The sequence below is a fragment of the Bufo gargarizans genome, chromosome 6, assembly GCF_014858855.1.
Source record: "Bufo gargarizans isolate SCDJY-AF-19 chromosome 6, ASM1485885v1, whole genome shotgun sequence".
In the NCBI taxonomy this organism is placed as follows: domain Eukaryota; kingdom Metazoa; phylum Chordata; class Amphibia; order Anura; family Bufonidae; genus Bufo; species Bufo gargarizans.
In genome coordinates, this window is record NC_058085.1 from 343,929,161 (window position 1) to 343,952,667 (window position 23,507).

Here is a 23,507-nt window from a genome sequence, read left to right on the forward strand (position 1 = left end):
TTAAAGGAAACCTGTCACCGGGATTTTGCGCATAGAGCTGGGGACATGGGCTGCTAGATGGCCGCTAGCACATCTGCATTACCCAGTCCCCATAGCTCTGTGTGCTTTTATTGTGTTAAAAAACAGTTTGTATTGATATGCAAATTACCTGATATGAGTCCTGTATCCGGAGATGAGTCCAGCGGAAAGGAGCCCAGCACCGCCCCGCGTCCTCCGAATCTCCTCCTTGCCGGATGACGTCACAGAGCTGGAGCGCCGAAATCTCGCGATGCGCGAGCTAGCGCATGCGCAGTGTCGGCATCATGTTCATTCCCTGTACTGGCATCAGCACAGGGAACGAACTACGCATGCGCTAGCTCGCGCATCGCGAGATTTCGGCGCTCCAGCTCTGTTTTTTAACACAATAAAAGCACACAGAGCTATGGGACCTGGGTACTGCAGATGTGCTAGTGGCCATCTAGCAGCCCATAACCCCAGCTCTATGCGCAAAATCCCAGTGACAGGTTCCCTTTAAAGTCAGCAACTTTGAAAATGTGTCTCTTGTGTCAAATATCTGATCACCCCCGATTCCCACTCCGGGGGCTCCCAGCAAACAGCTGGTATTGTCAGGGGGAATGTAATATTAAAGGGGATTGTTGGAGTGTTTAAAATTGATGTCTGATCGTGGTGGTTTGACTCCCGCACCCCTGCTGATTAGCTGTATGAAGAGGCTGCGGCGCTCGGGGGATGTCACTTTAACTGGTCACATGGCCTAGGCGCAGCTCAGACCCATTCAAAATAATGGGGCTGAGCTGCAATACCAAGCACCGCCACTATCCAGTGGATGGCGGTGTGCTTGAATAACCGCGAGGAAGCTGAGGTGCTCACCATTGCATTCCAGCCTCTTCAAACCGCTAATAAGAAGGGGTACCAGAAGTTCAACCCCTACCGATCACATGCGTATGACCTATCCCGAGGAAGGGTCATCAGTATTAAACATTCGGACAACCCCTTTAAATGGTCCATGTTATAATATTCACTGCCTGTAAAGACGATAAAAGGAAAAATAATAAATCCTTGATAACAAAATGTGTTTAAAAGGCAAAGATACCCTTTTCAGGCAATGAACTAATTTTCGAGATCCTCCAGAACAGAAATATAAAGCTTGTAATGTGCACAATAGATGGCTGCGAAAAAGCTATCGGGAGGATTAGTATTTGGTAATCCGTGTAGCAGTCTGATATAAGTGGGAACCGAATATCTGGAGCTCCTAAATAAGGATGGAGCACTTTGGTAGCTGGTATATAAGCTCCGGCTCTGCTGCTCACATGTACAATAAAAGTCCTCAGTGGGTCCTTTAACCCCTGACCCCACTGAATATGCCGCGGACGTTCTACACTCGATCTCCATCTACTGTGCCGATACCAGCTTTATATTTCTATCCTGGAGGATCTAGAAATTAGTTCATTGCCTGAAAAGGGTATTTTTGCCTTTTTAAACACATTTATTATTTTTCCTTTTAGCGTCCTTACAGGCAGTGAATATTGTTATTTTACCTTTTGAGATCCTTATTTTTCCCATGAATATATTTTCTATGTTATACAAGGATGACTGGAATCTGCCAGGATGGTAGCTGCTCGTACAGGGCATAGAGGGCGACCCAAACAGGATAGTGAAGACAGCCCCTTTAACTTTCTTTTATGATGTTTTATCCAACCTTATATTATGGGTGCATTGCTTTCATTGGAAGCTCCAGTAGACCGAGAGTGACAGAAGGTCCACCGCTGTCACCCGGTCGGGTGGCTGTATCCTCTTATTGTATATTTTTAGTTTTTTTTTACAGTACATTTTACAGTTTTACATGATTGTCTGTTATCACCAGTAACCACTATTAGAGTCCATTCACACGTCCGCAAATGGGTCCCATTTATTTTCAATGTGGACGGAAAAGATGCGGACAGCACACAGTGTGCTGTCCGCACCCGCATTTCCGGGCCGTGGCCCCGAACTTCCGGGCCGCAGCTCCGCAAAAAAATAGAACATGTCCTATTCTTGTCCGCAGCTGCGGAAAAGAAAAGGCATTTCTGTTGGGGTGTCGGCCCAGTGTTTTGCGAATCCGCAAAACACTTACGGACGTGTGAATGGACCCTTACTCCCACTTGGGGCAGCATCATGATTCGCCATACTGGTGGAGATACTACGGCTTCTCAGATTTTCTCAGTCCATTTCAGAACCCAGAAATTAGCTCCTAAGTGAAAATACCGTCTGTGCATTTACTTGTGTTTAACAGCTAGAATTTTATTACTATAATTTATTTATTTTTTCAATCGAAGCAAGTGTTGACCTCTTCACCTTTTAAATACCGTCTTGGCCACCTTAATAGGGAAGCCCTGATCTATGTTGTCATTACACGCTCCTCCAATGAATGTTTAATACCGTCATTAGTTTCCAGGGTGAATCTCAGTAAAGGAAACTTGAAATTGCCTTCCCCAAGAGACCTGATAATGTTATTTCTTAACCCTCTGAAACATTGTTTCATCGCCAGGTAATTAGAATATCTTGAATTTTTAATCGGAGGCGAGTGCCATTCCTGATATTATTCTGAGAGCGTGCAGTGTAATATCTTGGATCTCCCTTCACACATAGGGCCCCATAACAGAACTTAGCAAGGGCCCCCAGTGATATTGCTCACTATTTTATTTATAAAAAAATTGTTTAGGGAAAAGTCACACTTTTACCCACTTTACCCAACATGTTGAAAGAAGTGGAACAGGTGCTATATAATTATGGCGCTGTTTCTGAACGCCATATTTCTCAATAAATTTACAGCAAACAGCTGGCATAAATAAGTAGGTACATCTCCTCCCTACAGCTCTAAAGCCTCCCAAAGTATATTATAAAACTGGCTGCCTGCAGCCTCCACTAGAGGGAGCTCTTTGCATTTATACTCGAACTATTGAACTCCATGGAAGCTGTAAAATCTCTGCGCATTGATCTCCCCTCAGTGGCAGCTGCAGTTGTTTTCTGTCGGGAAACAGACTAAGCCTTCATGGATTAGAAGTCCTAGTCCACTGAAATGGTCATCAGTGGTGTCTGTAGGTTCTCTCGGGCTGAATTTTGAAACACAAGAAAAATAAGTCCGTGGAGTCCCTCAGGCACCGTTAGTGTCCGCCGCGTGACAAACCAGCAATGCGTCTTGGTTTCCACTATAAAGATATAGCGACCAAACCAGTTATTGACCAGTGTCTCGGTCCATATCACTGACTCTCTCATGGATGTTGTCTTCTAGTGGATGACCTCGGCCTTTCTTCTGAAGGGGAAGCGTCTGGTAATGCGGAGAAGCTTGCTGACCTCATATGCTCAAGTAGGTATATCCCGTTCCATGTACTAACACATGAACACTACGTTCTCACAGTACTTAATCTCTATTGAATGTAGTTTTCAAGATAAAAAAAAATAAATAAATCCCAAAATCTGAATAATGGAAAATCTCTATTGTAAATGTGCCCAAGACCAGCACCGTCAGAAAGTACAAGTACATTCCGGCAAAAATTGCTCATACAACTATGGTTCCGTTCACACTTTGCTTTCCTCTGAGGTATACATCATAAGTACAGTACACCATACAGTTCCCAAACATACATACCTTGTATGCCACTCTTACTGTATCCATCCATATAGAAGAGTGCAGAAGACAACACTTTCCTATACAATTAACAGGATTTTCATATTGATGGCCTATAGCAGGGAGCAGCAACCTTCAGCACGCCAGCTGTTCTGAAACTACAACTCCCAGAATCCTCCTTTTACTTCTATGGAAGTTAGAAGAACAACCAAGTAAGCGTGCATGCTGGGACTAGTAGTTTCACAGCAGCCGGAGTGCTGAAGGTTGCTGAACCCTTGCATATAGGATAAGTCATCGATGTAAGTCATCCGACGCCTGGCACCCCCGCCGATCAGCTGTTTGAGGAAGCCCCACATTGTACAGCGGCTGTTCTCGGTATTGCAGTTCACTTGAATGGGACTGAACTGCGCCTAGGCCACGTGACCGATGAACTTGACATCACTAGCCTAGAAAGAGGCCTAAGCGCTCACGGAGTGGCGCGGCGCAGAGTGGGAGCTTATCCCATGGGTGCTGATCAATATGAAAATCCTGGAGAACCCCTTTTAAAACAAAAAAAGTGCATACCAGACCATTTTTTGGCATACAGGCCTTACGGATGAGTTTAACATATGCGCCCGGAGCATTCTCCATGCACACACTGAACGCATTCACAGAATGAGGTTGGTTGACCTAAAATTGAAAAAAAGGAAACCTTTTTAAAATGTTTGGGGTCATAAAGGCCAAAACTGACAGGTTCCCCCAGAGCCAGGTTGGCCTTATGATAGATGGTGTTCTGTCCAGTACTTTTTGTTAGCATCTTCCCAATAGTGTACTGTCATACAGTGTACGAATAACCATACAGTACGGTGCCCATGTCACGCTTCTGTACAATTGCCTAAATAACAATGCTTTCCAGTGCTGCTACAATCATACACTGCAAAAATAATATATTGTACAGTGCCCAAGTAGCAGTGCCACACAATCCCTTAGTAAATGCCATCCTATAGTCGCCAAATAACAGCTCTGTACATGACCCTATACATAACTGTTACTGGTATACAGTTAAAAATTTAAGGGGTTTTCTTCCATTCTGGGCACATGACCATGGTCCATGCCGCTCTTTATCTCTTATGTAAATAGCTGGGTGATAAACTAGCTGGATGTTGGGGGCAGTGCTGCAGGTGTGGCAGAGAAAGTGCACAGTAACACAGCTACATACAGGATGGAAACAACCAAAAGGATTGGTTTACATGGTATGCAACTATATGCGCATATGTTAAATCCAGAGTAATACCGGAAAACCCCTTTAAGTGTGGTTGTGAACCTTAATGGGGTTGTCCGGCCATATGTATTGATAACCTACTGATGACCCGGCACCCCTGCCGATCAGCGGTTTTGAAGAGCGGTGCTTCCTTTTCATTAGGCTGGTTTCACACAAGCAAGTTCAATGCATTGAACTTGCAGCGTGTGTCTGCGGAAGCCCCCGTCCTGACCTCCCAGCACTGACTGGGTCGCATAGCATTATTCTGATTTATAATGCTATGTAACCATTAGAGTTCTGGAATGTATTTAATAACACTGACAGAATTATGTCAGTGTTTATACAATACATTTCAGACCTCTAAGGGTTACTTAGCATCATAAATCACTATAATGCTATGCGACCCCGTCAGTGCTGGGAGGTCAGGACGGGGGCTTCCACAGACACACGCTGCAAGTTCAATGCATTGAAATCGCTCGTGTGAAACCAGCCTTACACTGCACTTCATCTCGTAAGTGCAGTGTAATACAAGTACCCACTCCATTCAAGTGAATGGCGCGAGTACTTGTAATTACACTACGCCTACACAACATGTAGTGTGAAGATCAGGAAGCAGCGCCTCCCTGTCAAACAGCTGAGGTCATCAATATATTTGGTCGGACAACCGCTTTGTTACGGGATATGGGTCGGTGCCCCTTTCAATAGGGACCAGTGTTCCAGTGTTGTTTTTTGCTTTCCGGTGTTACCTGCACTGTAACATGATGGGCATTGTGTGTGGTAAAATACTGCAGGGGGTGTATATCACACCCATAATGCTCAGATGGGTGAGGTGTAATTTTATGAGGCACTTTGTTCAAGTTTATTAATGGGCTGAATTCTTTATGGAATGGCAGGCAGGTGTTGTCAGGGGGACTTGCCATTCTCTCCCCACTCCAGTACAACTCTCTTAGCCCACAGCAAACCCAGGTGTAACTGCTGGGTTCATTACTGTGGGGCTAAAGAAAGGGCCTGAAAGGCTTATTGATTTTCATAGCAGGAGACCTGCAACCCATGCTTGCTGTGCAAAGCCTGATCCCGTGTTTTCACCGTTAACTAGATGATAGCTGTCATCGCCGACCCCACGTCCAGATCTTGACACCTCCTTAAAGCACACACAATCCCAGCATCTATATCACTTACTGCTGCTTCACTTTCAAGTCCAGTCACTTGAATTCATATTACACAAAAAATGTAGCAGAGACCTCTAAATATTTTGGTCTGTGTCAGACTGCTCGTTTTTACCTGCAGACATCAAAGTCGACTTTGAAGAGTCAAAAATAAAAGGAAATCATTTTTTTTATTACGTTCGCCGGCACAGATTGAAATTCAACAGCATCGGGAGGCCACGGTGTGAAGTGTCCCCCCTCGTCCTAGGTAAACACAGAATAAAGCGTGCTATGTGTCTCGCTGGATTTCAAAGGGCACAGTGAACTTTTCATTGATGTGTCGATTGTGTTCTTCAAGGGGAAACACAATCTTCATTTTTCACTGTTGGATCCAATCACCTTGTCTGGTCCTGAAAAGGATGCTCTATGACGAGACCAAAGTCATCATTGTCTACTGTGCAGCAATTTTACAAACGTGTGTAGTGGTTGCCTTATGATGCACAAAGCATCCTTGCAAATAATTTTGATTAAAAACACATACCGTGTTTTTTTTGATATATAAGACTCACCTGCCCATAAGACGCACCTACTGTAGGTTTTAGTAATCCTGTACAATATACATTTACAGACAGGTGTATTCCCCAGATTTTCCTGTTATAGGAGATAATAAGAAAGTGGTTCAGCATACGAGCTGGACAGCCATAATAGCCATGAGTTATGCATTGCTATCCTATGTTTCAGCGAAAATGAACTCACACTGCATATGGTAGTTTACCAACTTTAGTACTTCACTGATTGAAGGGGATTTTATTCCCTTGCATTGGCGTGCAATCACCTTTTTTGAGTCGGAAAGGATGTGGGCTACAATGCCCCTAACATTGTGAGGAATTTCCGCCAGACCAATGTGTAGAACGGCTAGTTCCGGGCTTAATATTCCCTTTATCCCTGTTACCTCTTCTAGGACTGGATACTGAATTCCAGAAGTGAGTGAGTGAAGGGCACAACCACCACATATGGAAAGGGGTGCCTATTTGACCACATCCCCTCCAACATAGTGGAGAATAGTTTGGGATAGTATGGATAATCTGTTTGGTGTTGAGGTACCACCTTGGTTGAATCTTCCTGTTCTGCTCTGTATGGTTTATACATCTCAAGCATTTCATGGACCAGTACATAGCGTCTGACCAGGAGTCTAGGGTGAATTATTTTCCCATCTCAGCCTCCACTTAGTCATAAAAGGTTTTTTGTACTCTTTGTCTACTGACATAAGAAACGAGTACCAAAATGTAAGACTAGAGTGAAGAGTGGTGCCTTCTTGGAGTAGGCCGCAGAGTGTGTCGCTGTCTCTCCCCTCCACACGAGCTGGGAGAGAGGAGAGAAAGTGGCGAATCTGCAGGTACTGGTAGAATAGAGAATTAGGCAGGTTGTAGGTGGAGTGTAATGTTTCATAAGGCTTCAAAATGGATTGGTCAAATAGGCTTCCCAGTGTATCCACCCCACAATTTAGCCAGTTTGTAAGTAGGAGTGTAGGAATATGGTAGTCTATGACTGAGATAGGAAAATGTTTATGATCTAGGGGGAAGGGTGTTTTAGGTCTGAACAGTTGTGCCCAAGCAAATATGGTAGCTTGCATTGTGCTTAAAGGCAGGGAGAAAGTAAAGGGTTTTAGTAGGTATGCTAGTAGTAGTGCTCTTCGATGTGTAGCCACTGATGGGATGAGGAAGGGGACCACCATTCCATGGCTTGGTCTAACAAGTTGGCTAAATAGTAATTGTTCAGATCTGGAACCCCGAAACCTCCTTTGCGTAGGGAGGGATATAGAATTTTCTTGTTAACTCTAGGACGGGTATTGCCCCAGATAAAACTTAGCATATCATCCTGCAATTGCTTAAAACAAGTTTTGGAAATCTTAAGGGGAATACATCTAAACACATATAGGATTTTTGGGAGTATTAACATCTTGACTGTGTTAATTTTTGCTTTCCATGAAAGATGTACCTTGCTATATTCAGAATAATCTTCCTGGAGTTCAGACCGTAGATTCTTAAAGTTAAGGGAAACCATTTCAGATAGTGAGCCTGTTAATTCTACCCCTAGATATCTAATTGATTCAGTAGCCCAGTTAAAAGGATGACGCTCGCTGATCTCGTGCTTCAGGCTATCCGGTACATTAATGGGAAGTACATTCGTTTTGTAAACATTTGGCTTGTAATATGATACCAAGGAGTATTGGTGAAGTATCTCAGTGGCTGCATCTAGTGAATTTAGAGGATCTGATAGCGTTAGGATGACATCATCGGCGTATAATCCAATGCAATGTGAACGTTTTCCCACCATAATCCCTGAAACCTGGCTACAATTACGTATCTTTTCTGCCAATGGCTCCATAACCAATGCAAAGATCAGGGGCGATAATGGGCACCCTTGTCTAGTGCCATTGGTGATCGAGAAGGGTTCTGACAGGAACCCCGATGCCAACACATTCGCTGATGGAGCTGAGTACAATCCTAGTATAGCTTGCAAAATATGCCCACTAAAACCAAATTTCTTAAGGGTCTGGTCCAGGAACCCCCAGTGCACTCTATCAAACGCTTTTTCGGCGTCTAGGGAGACAAAGATCGTGGGGGTCCTGGACCATTCCGCAATTTGCATTAAGTTTATCATTTTTCTGGGGCCGTCCCTACATTGCCTTCCTGGCACAAAGCCGACCTGATCAGGACCAATTAGAGCAGGTAACACAGTATTGAGGCGAGAGGCTAAAATTTTAGCAAATAATTTGAGGTCCGCATTTAACAGGGAAATTGGTCTGAAATTCTCAGGGGCATTAGGAGTTTTTCCAGGCTGGGGCAAAGTGACCACTGTGGCCGCTAACATTTCAGGAGGGATGTTTCCAGAAGTCAAGATTCCATTATATAACTTAGTTAAAGAGGACCTTTCATCGGTCCAAACATTGTGAACTAAGTATCATGACATATACAGCGGCGGCCAGGGATCTCACTGCACTTACTATTATCCCTGGGTGCTGCTCCATTCTGCCGTTATGTCCCCCGGTATGTTCAGGGACTTGGTTATAGTAGGCGGAGACTTAGGGGACTTGGTTATAGTAGGCGGAGTCTCCCCTTGTTCTGCTGGGCGTCTCCTTCTCCTAGGCTGTAGCGCTGGCCAATCGCAGCGCAGAGCTCAGAGCCTGGGAGGTTTTTTTTTCTCCTAGGCTGTGAGCTCTGCGATGCGATTGGCCAGCGCTACAGCCTAGGAGAAGGAGACTCCCAGCAGAACAAGGGCAGACTCCGCCTACTATAACCAAGTCCCAGAACATACCGGAGGACATAACGGGAGAACGGAGCGGCACCCAGGGATAATAGTAAGTGCAGTGAGATCCCCGGGCACCGCTGTATATGTCATGATACTTAGTTCACAATGTTTGGACCGATGAAAGGTCCCCTTTAAGTAAAGGAGTGACGTGGGATGAAAGGTTTTATTAGATGGGGTGGCTTTGATAGTAGTGAGAATTTCTTTAGTGGTGATTGGCCTATTTTAAGATGCTTAAATCATCTGAAGACACTTTGGGAAGGGTAAGGGGGTCCAGAAAGGCCGAGATGGCCTCTGCAGAGGGTTGAGTGGTGTTACTGTCAAGGAGGAGTAGTATGATGCAGAGGCAGTGGCTATTTCTTGGGGGTGAGTGGACACATTATTAGCATGCTTTAGACTAGTTATTCTAGCTGTAGCTTTCCTGCTGTTTAGTCTGCGTGCCAATAATGCACCTGCTCTAGAAATGTGTCTGCAATCGTTTCATGCCCAATTCTTGGCGATATAAGAGTAAACTTCTCAGACAGGATCTGCATTCTTGGAGGGAGGCTAACGTTAGGGGGTTGTTAAGAAGCTTGTGGGTTTGTTCTGCAGTTTGTAGACGGGATAAAGCGTCTTGCGTTGCTTTGTTCCTGTTTCTGTTCAATCTCGCAGCTGACTGCAGTAAGATCCCTATCATAAATGCTTTGTGTTAGCATTGGTGTCAGGTACATCATTAAAGTGCTGGAATTCTTGCAGCTTAGCAGAAAACCCTTTAACTCTTTCAGGACATTTGAGAAGATAAGTGTTCAATCTCCATTGTGGGCGGGGGGAGGTTAGGCAGATCATCTTCAATAATTATGCCCACAGGTGCGTGGTCAGACCACGTCGCTCCCCCAATGTCGGATCTCGGGACCCTGTGCAAAAGGTTTTTTGAGACTAATATGTAATCAATACGAGACTGAGATAAGTGCGCCGTCCATATGACCGTGAAGTCCCGTTCGTCACTATGTTGATAGCGCCAAATATCATGAAAAGCTGACTCATGGAGAGTTGCTTGAAGATCTATACGGCGACTCTCATGTATAGTCTTGCAGTCTAAATCTGAGTTAACCGGGATATTAAAGTCCCCTCCCATTATTACTTCACCCACATTATTATTTCTGCAAAAGGCCACTTGTCCGACATTGGGGGCGTATACAGACACTAACGTGAATGGTTTACCATCTAGTGTGCATATCAGAATAACATATCTCCCTGCCGAATCTGTTATACAATCATTTAGAGAAAAAGTAAGCGTAGATTTTATACCAATAAATACCCCTGCTTTCCTCTTTTTCCTTGTATGAGAGAGGTGTATTACGGGGAAATTCTTATGTGTACATCTATAAGCATCTTTTTCCAATAGGTGTGATTCTTGTATGAAAACCACATCACATTTAGATTTAAGGGTTTCTGACCATAATTGGGTGCGTCTATATGGAGAATTTAGCCCACGGACATTAAGTGAGAGAATTTGTATCCCCATGTTCTGTAGATATAATCGCCCTGTGAGATGTACTGCCACAACCCAATGTAGTAGTGCTGTGAAACTAAGCTGTACATTACACTTGGCACGTTCATAGCATTTGCAGGAAGAAACTTAAAAACAAAACTAAAAACGCACCTAGGTTTTAGAGGAGGAAAATAAGAAAAAAATATTTTTCATCAGACCTCAGATCAGACCCCCCAATGTTAATGACTTGCCACTCTTGCTGCTGCTCCTGAGATCCAACGCTCTTCCTGCTTGACGTCACACAGCGTAAGGTCACAGAGCCCGCGTGTGGCATCGGCACACCAAGACCAGGGAACAGTGAGTATAGGACCAGCACAAGGAGCTCCCCGGTCCTACTGTCGCCTACTTATTTTGGGGAAAAAGTGCGTCTCAAAGGGCAAAAAATACAGTATTTCAATGTTATGTATACAGCCCTATGTGTCTCCATGGTTACAGACTACAGACAAACCCGTGTAGTCTGATCACGCAGTCGTGTTACTCCTCCATTTGCTAATCTTCACCTGGAAGAAAGAGCACATGACTGCAGAATCAGACTACGAAGGGTATTTGCAGTCTGTTGCTACGGAGATGCAGGTAGCTGGAAATATACTTGTTGCTTGGACAGACTTTGCTGTTTAGGATTCTGGGATTAGGCAAACCTCTATGGGAAATACAAGGGTAAATCCACACACTGGAAAAATATGTTGTGCATTTTCGGTTCAGAATTGAGGAGATGCATGTGAATTCCACTGCCGACGTGCTGCAGCGTATAAAAAGAAAGATAAATGTAACGCACAAGCGTAACTACGGCCCCAAGAGGTGCACTCAGTCGGGTGGACTCACCCTGTCCACTCCCAAAGACAATAAAAATAGAATAAAATTACCTGGGCACTCTCAGGATATCTGAACCAATTTAAATTTATTAGCATTTATAACAATAGCACTGAGCAACAGTATATATTGGCGGTAATAGTAGACACTAAATATCAATATATATAAAAACACACAACATGCAGTAATATCATATAAAACAACTGGAAAATAGAGATCTAAAAATGTAATAAGATTGCGGAGGCGGCGCTGAGCTGTAGAAGGCGGTCCTGGGCACCCGACAGCGAGGGGTGCGGCCGTGCACCCTGTATTGACAGACCTCCCCTTGGGCACCTTAAGTAAGCGATTGACAGGTTATAAAAACCTGTTTTTTGGGCAAATAGAGCCACATGGACGTTTAATAAGGCCAGCTTAGGATTCTTCTGATTAGTCAGGACATGAGCATATGTTTAGGTTATAGGGGTAAAATCTCATGACAGAATCCCTTTAACCACCTCCCGACCGCTGTACGCACGGATGCGTCCGGAAGGTGGTTGATCTATTCCTCCTGGACGCATATACGCGTCCTCTCACGATAGCCGAGATTTCCTGTGAACGCGCGCACACAGGCACGCATGCTCACAGGAACGGAAGGTAAGCGAGTGGATCTCCAGCCTGCCAGCGGCGATCGCTCACTGGCAGGCTGGAGATGTGATTTTTTTAACCCCTAACAGGTATATTAGACGCTGTTTTGATAACAGCGTCTAATATACCTGCTACCTGGTCCTCTGGTGGTCCCTTTTGTTTGGATCGACCACCAAAGGACACAGGCAGCTATGTAAAGTACCACAAAACACTACACTACACTACACCCCCCGTCACTTATTAACCCTTAATGAACCACTGATCACCCCATATAGACTCCCTGATCACCCCCCTGTTATTGATCACCCCCCTGTCATTGATCACCCCCCTGTAAGGCTCCATTCAGAGGTCCGTATGATTTTTACGGATCCACGGATACATGGATCGGATCCGCAAAACACATGCGGACCTCTGAATGGAGCCTTACAGGGGGGTGATCAATGACAAGGGGGTGATCACGCATATAGACTTCCTGATCACCCCCCTGTCATTGATCACCCCCCTGTAAGGCTCCATTCTGACGTCCGTATGCGTTTTGCGGATCCAATCCTTTTTTCCGTGGATCCGTAAAAAATCATACGGACGTCTGAATGGAGCCTTACAGGGGGGTGATCACCCATACAGACTCCCTGATCACCCCCCTGTCATTGATCACCCCCCTGTAAGGCTCCATTCAGACGTCCGTATGTGTTTTGCGGATCCGATCCATGTATCCGTGGATCCGTAAAAAATCATACGGACGTCTGAATGGAGCCTTACAGGGGGGTGATCACCCATATAGACTCCCTGATCACCCCCCTGTCATTGATCACCCCCCTGTAAGGCTCCATTCAGACGTCCGTATGTGTTTTGCGGATCCGATCCATGTATCCGTGGATCCGTAAAAAATCATACGGACGTCTGAATGGAGCCTTACAGGGGGGTGATCACCCATATAGACTCCCTGATCACCCCCCTGTCATTGATCACCCCCCTGTAAGGCTCCATTCAGACGTCCGTATGTGTTTTGCGGATCCGATCCATGTATCCGTGGATCCGTAAAAAATCATACGGACGTCTGAATGGAGCCTTACAGGGGGGTGATCACCCCATATAGACCCCCTGATCACCCCCCTGTCATTGATCACCCCCTGTAAGGCTCCATTCAGACATTTTTTTGGGCCCAAGTTAGTAGAAATTTTTTGTTTGTTTTTGTTTTTCCTTACAAAGTCTCATATTCCACTAACTTGTGTCAAAAAATAAAATCTCACATGAACTCACCATACCCCTCACGGAATCCAAATGCGTAACATTTTTTAGACATTTATATTCCAGACTTCTTCTCACGCTTTAGGGCCCTAAAATGCCAGGGCAGTATAACTACACCACAAGTGACCCCATTTTGGAAAGAAGACACCCCAAGGTATTCCGTGAGGGGCATGGCGAGTTCCTAGAATTTTTTATTTTTTGTCACAAGTTAGCGGAAAATGATGATTTTTTTTTTTCCTTACAAAGTCTCATATTCCACTAACTTGTGACAAAAAATAAAAAATTCTAGGAACTCGCCATGCCCCTCACGGAATACCTTGGGGTGTCTTCTTTCCAAAATGGGGTCACTTGTGGGGTAGTTATACTGCCCTGGCAATTTAGGGGCCCTAATGTGTGGTTAGTACTTTGCAATCAAAATGTGTAAAAAATGGCCTGCGAAATCCGAAAGGTGCTCTTTGGAATGTGTGCCCCTTTGCCCACCTAGGCTGCAAAAAAGTGTCACACATCTGGTATCGCCGTACTCAGGAGAAGTTGGGGAATGTGTTTTGGGGTGTCATTTTACATATACCCATGCTGGGTGAGAGAAATATCTTGGTCAAATGCCAACTTTGTATAAAAAAATTGGAAAAGTTGTCTTTTGCCAAGATATTTCTCTCACCCAGCATGGGTATATGTAAAATGACACCCCAAAACACATTCCCCAACTTCTCCTGAGTACGGCGATACCAGATGTGTGACACTTTTTTGCAGCCTAGGTGGGCAAAGGGGCACACATTCCAAAGAGCACCTTTCGGATTTCGCAGGCCATTTTTTACACATTTTGATTGCAAAGTACTAACCACACATTAGGGCCCCTAAATTGCCAGGGCAGTATAACTACCCCACAAGTGACCCCATTTTGGAAAGAAAACACCCCAAGGTATTCCGTGAGGGGCATGGCGAGTTCCTAGAATTTTTTATTTTTTGTCGCAAGTTAGTGGAATATGAGACTTTGTAAGAAAAATAAATAAAAAAATCATCATTTTCCGCTAACTTGTGACAAAAAATAAAAAGTTCTATGAACTCACTATGCCAATCAGCGAATACCTTAGGGTGTCTACTTTCCGAAATGGGGTCATTTGTGGGGTTTTTCTACTGTTTGGGCATTGTAGAACCTCAGGAAACATTACAGGTGCTCAGAAAGTCAGAGCTGCTTCAAAAAGCGGAAATTCACATTTTTGTACCATAGTTTGTAAACGCTATAACTTTTACCCAAACCATTTTTATTTTTTTTGCCCAAACATTTTTTTTTTATCAAAGACATGTAGAACAATAAATTTAGCGAAAAATTTATATATGGATGTCGTTTTTTTTTTGCAAAATTTTACAGCTGAAAGTGAAAAATGTAATTTTTTTGCAAAAAAATCATTAAATTTCGATTAATAACAAAAAAAATTAAAATGTCAGCAGCAATAAAATACCACCAAATGAAAGCTCTATTGGTGAGAAGAAAAGGAGGTAAAATTCATTTGGGTGGTAAGTTGCATGACCGAGCGATAAACGGTGAAAGTAGTATAGTGCCGAAGTGTAAAAAGTGGCCTGGTCATTAAGGGGGTTTTAGCTAGCGGGGTTGAAGTGGTTAATATGCAAAATAGAGCTTAAAGGGACACTGTCCGGCCTTCTAAGCATATTTAGATCTTTTATATGCCCTCCAATTCATATAAGTATTATCCCTGTGCACATTGTAAAACGTGAAAAATAATCTTTATAATCACCTGTCAATCAATTGTCCTTTGTGCCCAAGGGGCGTTCTTTGCTCCGCATTTGTGCCCAGCCGCGCCCCAACTGCCAGATCCTTAGACACGCCCATCTCATTAGAATTCACTTCGCTGGGCGGTATTTTACTGTCCCCGACATTCCGAGATCCTGCGCATGCGTCCGGCACCCTCACTCACCGAGATCACATCGCGCCTGCGTCCCCTATTGAGGCCGATGACCGTAACTTCGTATTGGGCATGCGCGGGATCTCCGAATGTCGGGGACAGGAAAATACCGCCCAGCGAAGTGAATTCTAATGAGATGGGCGTGTCTAAGGATCTGGCAGTTGGGGCGCGGCTGGGCACAAATGCGGCGCAAAGAACGCTCCTTGGGCACAAAGGACAGTTGATTGACAGGTGATTATAAAGATTATTTTTCACGTTTTACAATGCGCACAGGGATAATACTTATATGAATTGGAAACTTCTTACAAGACCTAGGAGGGCATATAAAGATCTAATTATGCTCAGAAGGCCGGACAGTGTCCCTTTAAGTGCAATAAGGGTGGACCAGAGCTACTCGGTGCACCCTAGCTTCTCTGATCTCCCTTGCTAATCGCTCTCCATTCCACTTGACTGACAGGGCCAGACAAGACGAGGATTCAGAAGCCTAGCCCTGCCAGTCAGGTGGAGGAGAGAGTGGTCGAAGGGAGAGCGTAGCAGCTGAATGCCCTGGGTCCGCCCTTGGTGCACTTAAAACATAATGTGCAAATTGGTTAAACAGCGGTTTTTGCTGAATTGCAAGGCATGTAGTTGGCTGAGGCAGCCAAACCTAGCATCGATACCGGTACCTGGTCTGATACGGATTTTACAGGTGACAATATGGTAAAAAACATTCCAAAATGGGAGAAGTGGGAACTGTGAATTCCATGTATAGCATTAAAGTGGACCTGTCACTATGTCTGTTTTAGGAACTACTTGCGTTCTCCATGAAATAACAATTCTGAAGAGTCTTTTCTTATAAATGTATGTTGAGCTATTCCTCTGTTATTCCTACTATAAATTTGAGCACATTACCATTGGGTGTTACCATTTCCCTGTCCCTTCATAGTCTGCTACAGGCAATGACAAACATTTGTAATGCACTTTTCTTACAGGAACCCAAAGTGCAGGGATAGTTGTGTGGCTTGGAAGTCAGTGGCTCAACCCCAACACCCAATGCACACTAGGATCAATTTTGTAGAAAGCCAATCTGTCTATTTGTATAATTTTGGAATGCGGGAGTCCCTCGGGGTACTCCGGTTTTCTCCCGCATTCCAAAATTATACAAATAGACAAGCAGCTTCTCTTTTTTTCCGCCTGTAATCAGAGGAATAAAAGCTATAATTGACAACAAGATCCACTTCTAGCATTTTGCAAATCTATCACCTGCTTTACATCGACTGTTTGCTGATTCTTCTTGAAAATTAAATCAAATGTTTGAGGCCGCGGAGATCAAAGGGAATGTGGTCGTGCGCGGTGTAATAGCTCGACGGAGGAGTGAGATGAATGTATGTCTCGAGGAGATCAGTACTAATTTCCTTGATACGTTATATCATCCCGTTTTTATCCTGTTATTCCTAAAGTTTGCCATGGGCGGCACGATTTACAAAGCATCGCTGCCCGTGTGTATATCTTGTGTTACACTGTGCTGGAGGAAGGCCGTGCACCTTTTGTTATTGCCTCGTGCATGTAAACCTTATGTATACCGCTCCAATGCAGACTTATGGGTGTCCATTGTTACAGGCTACAAACGGAACCCTATTGTAGTCGGATGCTGCAGTCTCGTGTTACGTCACGCTCTCAGCCTCCAGGTGTAGATGGGAAAGTCTGACCGTACAGCGCTGTGCCTATGTAAATGGTGAGCGTGGAGGGCGCTTCCCTGACTGGCAGACCCCCGACTTATCAACAACCTAGCAATAGACCATCGGTGTATGGAGAACAACGCTTACAAATGGGCATTCACTTTAAAGGGATTGTCCACTCCTTTACAAGTGACTACCTATCCTCAGGACAGACCATCACTATCTGATTGGCCGTAATCAGCTCCAGTGCCAGAAATCAGCACCGGAATTACACCGCTCCCTCTGTCGCGCAGTGACGGAGCTGATCGCTGCAGCGCTGCGCCCATTCACAGTGGATGGCGCTTTGTACTTAACAACTTTTTTGTTGGATTTCACAGTTCCTTTTTTTAAATTTTCAGAGCCAATCTCTTACTCTGCCCCCATCCTGTTTCCATGTGGCTCCTTAAAAAGGGAAGTTCTACCGAAAAGACTTAAGGAAAAAAGTGAGTACCTACAAGATGCAGTCATGCAATTCTCCTTTTTCTGGAAGGATGTAACCAGTATTTAGGCTTGTGTGCTTTGGTCTTCTAAAAGAGGTTATTTATTGTATCAAAAAGTTATATAATTTACCAGTATGCTTTCTGTATCAATTCAAAATCTCTGTTTGCAGTCATTGAATTGGAACAGTCATTGTTTACGTGTGGTGGGCACACATCTGAGGCTCTAGGACGTGTGGCCTTCACTCCCCGGTCCTTTCATATGGCCCATTTATTACTTTAGACAGGAAATCAGTTTTGCAGAATTGTGGTTTCTAAGGCCACGTCCACATATGCACTGTGAACTCCGGCAGTCTATTCACAATTCACTGTGATACAAAATGCCGTGAGCGCACCCACGGGCATAAAGTGCTGAGAGTCGCTTTCACAAGTGCCATGGTTATGAAGCTATATTATACATTCATTATTTATTTCTATTACCGTATATTATTTGTGTATGTCAAAAGTATGCAGAATGTCGCAAAACCGCTGGCAGTGAAAAGGTTACAATTATCCTACCCAGCCCTATGTATCTCCATGACTATAGACTGCACACATAGACTTTGGGGGACATTTATTAATCAGAAATATGCCCAAATTAGGCTTATTTCTGGCAAAGATTGCGGCGCAAAGGCTCAGCAATCTGCGACTTCTCCCCACTCACACCAGGTCTAAAAAAAAGTGGGTGGGAAGCCCGTCTTGTTAATCATTTTCTACGCCTGGTTTAGGCATAGAAAGTGGTGTAAATGTAAGACAGGTAGGAAGCGGCGGTGGATACGCCAAAGTTACGTAGAGGCTGGCGCTTCTACATGGCTCCAGAGGATCCAGCGCAGGGCCTTATCAAGACCTGTCTTAATAAATGCGCCCCTTTGTCTTTGATCCATGGGGCAAGTCTGGTATTTTAGCTCAGTCCTAGTCACTTGCATTGGGACTGAGCTGCAGTACCGGTCACAGGCCACAAAGAAGAGGGGCGCTGTTTTAGTGTAAAACGTGTACAGTACCAGCCGTCCACTTTTATAAGGAGCCATCCTCAGTGGGTTTTGATGAGCGTCATGAAGCCTTTCCTCCCGACAGCAAATGCTTTATTGTATTATCCAGATTTCCATAAGGAAACCAGAATACATTCTAAGCCGTGGTGAAATTGCAGGTGTAGGTCTCTGTAATATGCCGGCGTTACGAGGCAGCCTGTTGTATAGAAATACATTTTTTATTTTCTAATTACAGATGTACCTCTGGAGAGCCTTACAGTTTATCAGACGGCCCAGCATCCCGATATACGATCCTCCCTGACAGATTATTTCACCAAGGTATTCGTGTTAACTGCGCAGCATTACACGTCCTAATAAATGTTCCAGTTTTACTTCCCCGTAAAAGAAAGAAAAAAAAGAAAAATACCCCACTGCTGTGTTTTGTAATCCTTTTGAATTTGCAGATCAATTTTGTCAGCGCTTGTTGGGTAGCTCGTGGTTTATCTTTTTTAATGACTAGGGGAATAGTTGCTGAATTCTATTAAATTTTGTCGGAAAGTCCATAACGATTGCTTTGAGGCGCATAATCTAAACACTCGCTTTATTATTTCCAGTTCCCTTAAAGGATTTGTGTCACTTCAGTAAATGGCATTTATCATGTAGAGAAAGTTAATACAAGGCACTTACTAATGTATTGTGATTATCCATATTGCTTCCTTTGCTGGCTGGATTCCTTTTCCATACACATTTTTCATCACATTATACACTGCTTATATCCGAGGGTTATGGCCGCCGCTGCAGCACGGATACGAAGTGGCCAGGATGGGTGATGCTGCACATGCATGTCTATTTGAGCTCCCACGGTCCCAGCCACCAGAGAGGCACTTTTGCCTATAGCAGTGATGGCTAACCTCCGGCACTCCAGCTGTGGTAAAACTACGACTCCCATGATGCAAACTTGCTTGGCTGTTCTCAGAACTCCATAGAAATGAACAGAGCATGCTGGGAGTCCGAGTTTCACCATATCTGGTGTGCCGGAGGTTAGCCATCACTGGCCTAGGATATGCCCCTATTGTCTGATAGGTGGGGGTCCCACCGCTGGGACCCGCACCTATATCGAGAACAGAGCCCCAAAAGTGAAGGAGAGCGCACTGCCGAAAATAGCCGAGCGCTGGCTCAGCTATTGCCGTCTGCCCCATAGAAATGAATGGGAGCATGGGCCGCACATGCGCGGCACGCTCCTATTCACTTCTATAGGAGAGGCGGGGATTAGCGCTTGGTGGTGGACGGACCCCGCACCTATATCGAGAACGGAGCGGGGAGCGCTGTGGCTGGAGGACCCCAGATTTTCATAGCGATATGCCATAAATGTCGGAATATTTAGTGCAATCGGTTGTAAGCTATCACATGCCACCACCAAACCAACCCAACATCTGATGGGATTGCACGTAATTAGTGCTGCACATTTAAATACAGGTAAAATACCTATACAATAAAATGTATTGCAGTCAATTTATGGATCCTGCTTATAGGTGAGTGTGGCCTTAGTTTATACCTATGTGGTCTTTTTTTTTTTTTCCATCTCACTGGGGTATACAAAACCCCATTTCAAATATTGTCATTCGTAGTTTTGAGGTGGCAATCCACTGCAACCAGTTGCTATTTATATATTTTATGCACTTTTATAGCGCTACTATAATCTGCATCGCTATACAGATATTAGCATCCAACTGTCCCCAATGGGGCTCACAATCTAAGGTCCCTATCAGTATGTCATTGGAGTGCGGGAGGAAACCCACGCAAACACGGGGAGAACATACAACATGCAGATGTTGTCCTTGGTCGGATTAGAACCTAGGACCCCAGCGCTGCAAGGCACCAGTGCTAACCACTGGACCACCGTGCTGCTATCGCTTTAGAGGACTGGAAGTCAATGGGCACCTATTGATATCAAGTGGCGGTGTAATTGCTGGACCTTCCCGCTGTGTGTAGACATGCTTTTTACAGACTTCTCACTAATCAAAGGTTCTAGGCGAAGATTCATCAGTTTCTCTCATTAAATTTACTCTTTTACTCTTCTTTAGGAAGGTGTCCCAGGAAGCATCGTGTTTTTCAGCCCATCGGGAGTGAAGTTTTGCCTCAGATTTATCCAGGAGCTATCAAATGATAGAATAAAGGAAATTAAGGTAACCCAATGCAAAAAGAAAATATTCATAAAGTACTATGTGAGTATAGAGACAGGAGGCACAGTATCGTCAAATGCTCCTGTGCACTTTTAGTTCTGATATCCAGCTTTCACCCTGCTCCTAGGTTTAGACTATTGTCATGTGAAAGTGTCTGTCACGGCTGTGTCTTGGTCCCGGTGTAGTTTGCCGTGACACGTCTGCTCCTGTTTCCTGGCCTCTCCCCAGTCTGGTGGTTATGGGGTTAAGGTGTGGATCTGGGTGTGGTCTCATGGCTCTACTAATCCTGTTGCTGTGAGCATGAGGTCATTTGTATTCCGGCCTTGGTTGTATTGGAGCCTTGTTCCTGTCAAGGATATTCCATCTCTCCAGTGTGAGGGCCACCTAGTTTGACATCAATGTCTTCCCTATGTTTCTATTTATTCTACCCTACCTTCCTGTTTTGTTTGGTGTGGTTTATGTTTAGGGTGTGTTGTTATGTCTAGTTTTTTGTTCCATGTCTGGTCTGTTTGGGGTTTGTAGTCCTGCATGGTTGCTAGAATGTTCCCCTGTTTGTCTGTGCCTTCGGTGAGAGGGTTCCTGGGTTCCCCGGAGTGGGAACTACAAGTCGGTGAGCAGCTCTGCCTGGTGCCCCCATGCATCCTGTCCACATGGGGGTCAAGGTAGTTATTTGTGTTCCATCCTGTTGCTGAGGCAGGTAAGTGCTTGTTGTTCCGGCGTGTTGTTGTATCACTGGGTTTTTCCCTGCCGGTCCAGTTGCTGTTCACTGTCTTCCCCTATCTTTGCTGCTAGGCCTGTGGAGACTCCTGTTCGTCCGTGTTGTGGAGGAACAGTTCATCTCTAGTTCCTGAACTTTATTTCTGGGATCATCAGGGCGACTCAGGGAATGAGCCCTCCTACCATCTGGGTCCGCTCATACGGATAGGAGTCATGGCTAGGATCAGGGTTGCAATAGGAGGTGACCTGCTCCCTTATCCTGGGGGCAGGGATAAGTTTATTTTTCCTGCTTTCCATCGGTGTTCAGTGTGGAGTTCCCCACACCGCACCGTGACAGTATGTCAAACTAGGTGGCCCTCACACTTGACAGATGGAATATCCAGGACAGGAACAAGCTCCAGCGCCAACCAAGGCTGAAATACAAATGAGCAACAGGATAAGTAGAGCCATGAGACCACACCCAGATCCACACCTTAACCCCATAACCACCAGACTGGGGAGAGGCCAGGAAACAGGAGCAGTGCACACACATGCAGAAACAACACGTTGCCTCAGGCAACTGCATGCATGGCAGACCTGTCATGGCAAACTACACCGGGACCGAGACACAGCTGTGACAGTGTCCATCCCAGTAATACCTATTGGATCTGTGTGTTCGGGATGCTGCTGTCTTACCACTGCAAACTGTGTGCTTTCCTCCCTATCTACGGCCTGTGTGAGCTGCCCTTATTGGATGCTTTGCCCCCTCTCCTTACACTGATCTGCCATGTACAACCACCTCCCTTTCCCTGCTGCTAGAAGGGAGGGGGACAGCAGAGAGAGCGGTCAGAAACAGGAGCAGAACTCTGATGAATTTATGTTAGAGTCAGCATCACCGACAGCTAGGTGAAGGACTTGCACACAATCCGCAGAAGCAAAATGGTGAGGAAATGTTTAATAAAGACTATTTAGAAAGTTGCTTAATTTTTCATATAAAAAATTAATAAATCAGCTGCAAAGGTGTCTAACGCCTTTAAACCCGACATTACGTATTGTTAGCTCACATGTACTATCCACAGTACTGTATTGCTTTAGCAGTCATCCTGTTTTCCTGATTTACTGCAATGAAGTGACCTGCGTCCCCCTTCCCCCATCTGCCAGAAGTAAAGCCCAGGGAACCCTTGTAATGGGATCGGTAGGGATCCCAGCAATCGATAGGTTGTATAGTTTGATAAGAAAATCTCTTTGACCACGTTCCTGTATCCTTCTTCTGTTCTAGTTTGCTTCAATTGGTCCAACTACTTCTGAGGCAATGGTGGCGGAAGGACTCGCTGTTAGCTGCACGGCGCAAAACCCCACGCCCCAGGACCTGGCGGAAGGACTACAGAGAATTCACAGGCAATAAAATGCATTCAGGACTGGCTGATAATCACAAAATATGAATGTGGTGATTTTTATATATTTTTTCTCCCATATAAGAGAAAAATATCTGTTACCCCAAAATCTATTTAAAATACCTCACATCGTGTTATAGGATTTCTCCAATTACACCCCATTAAAATATTATGTGACAAGTGGTAGTGGACATAGGAGATAAGGAAAGACTCCAGAAATGTTAAGGCTTCCCCAAAAGTACATTGCACCCACTAATTGAGCCTCTCCGACCCCCTAACTTATAAGTGGCGCAGAAATGCTGATGGTCTTCATAGACGTAAAGTGTTTAAAATGTGAAAAAATAAATAAACAAAAGATCTTTATTTAGGGGGGACTTATGTCTTTTCTTTTAGCTTCTTTCTTGAGGTTGTCGAACCTTCCACTATTTTTAAACCTGTTGCTGCTGGAACATGTGCCACTAAAAACAATCATACAACTTAAACCGTATAAACTAAAGCCAGTCTCGAATATGTGCATATTCCCAAAAATAAAGGAGAGTAAATTCACGCACAACATAAAACCTGCTCTGCGAGACCAGACCAAAAACCTACAGCAAAACCCATGAATTATTCTGTGTATTTTATGTGTGGATTTTGCTTCAGGTTTTGGCCGGGGATTTC

General features: G+C 44.6%; 1 protein-coding gene across 2 annotated transcripts in view; it reads left to right on the forward strand.

The window, feature by feature from the left end:
* The window catches only part of UROS (uroporphyrinogen III synthase), a 69,405-nt gene extending 46,191 nt beyond the window's left edge, over positions 1 to 23,214 (forward strand). For both annotated transcript variants that reach the window (XM_044297171.1, XM_044297172.1), the window contains 5 exons: positions 3,269 to 3,343; positions 17,490 to 17,573; positions 18,831 to 18,913; positions 20,659 to 20,760; positions 22,733 to 23,214. In XM_044297171.1, coding sequence (XP_044153106.1) covers positions 3,269 to 3,343; positions 17,490 to 17,573; positions 18,831 to 18,913; positions 20,659 to 20,760; positions 22,733 to 22,858 — 470 coding nt within the window. In that variant the 3' untranslated portion in view covers positions 22,859 to 23,214. The remainder of the gene's footprint in view (positions 1 to 3,268; positions 3,344 to 17,489; positions 17,574 to 18,830; positions 18,914 to 20,658; positions 20,761 to 22,732) is intronic.
* Positions 23,215 to 23,507: the final 293 nt, after the last annotated feature.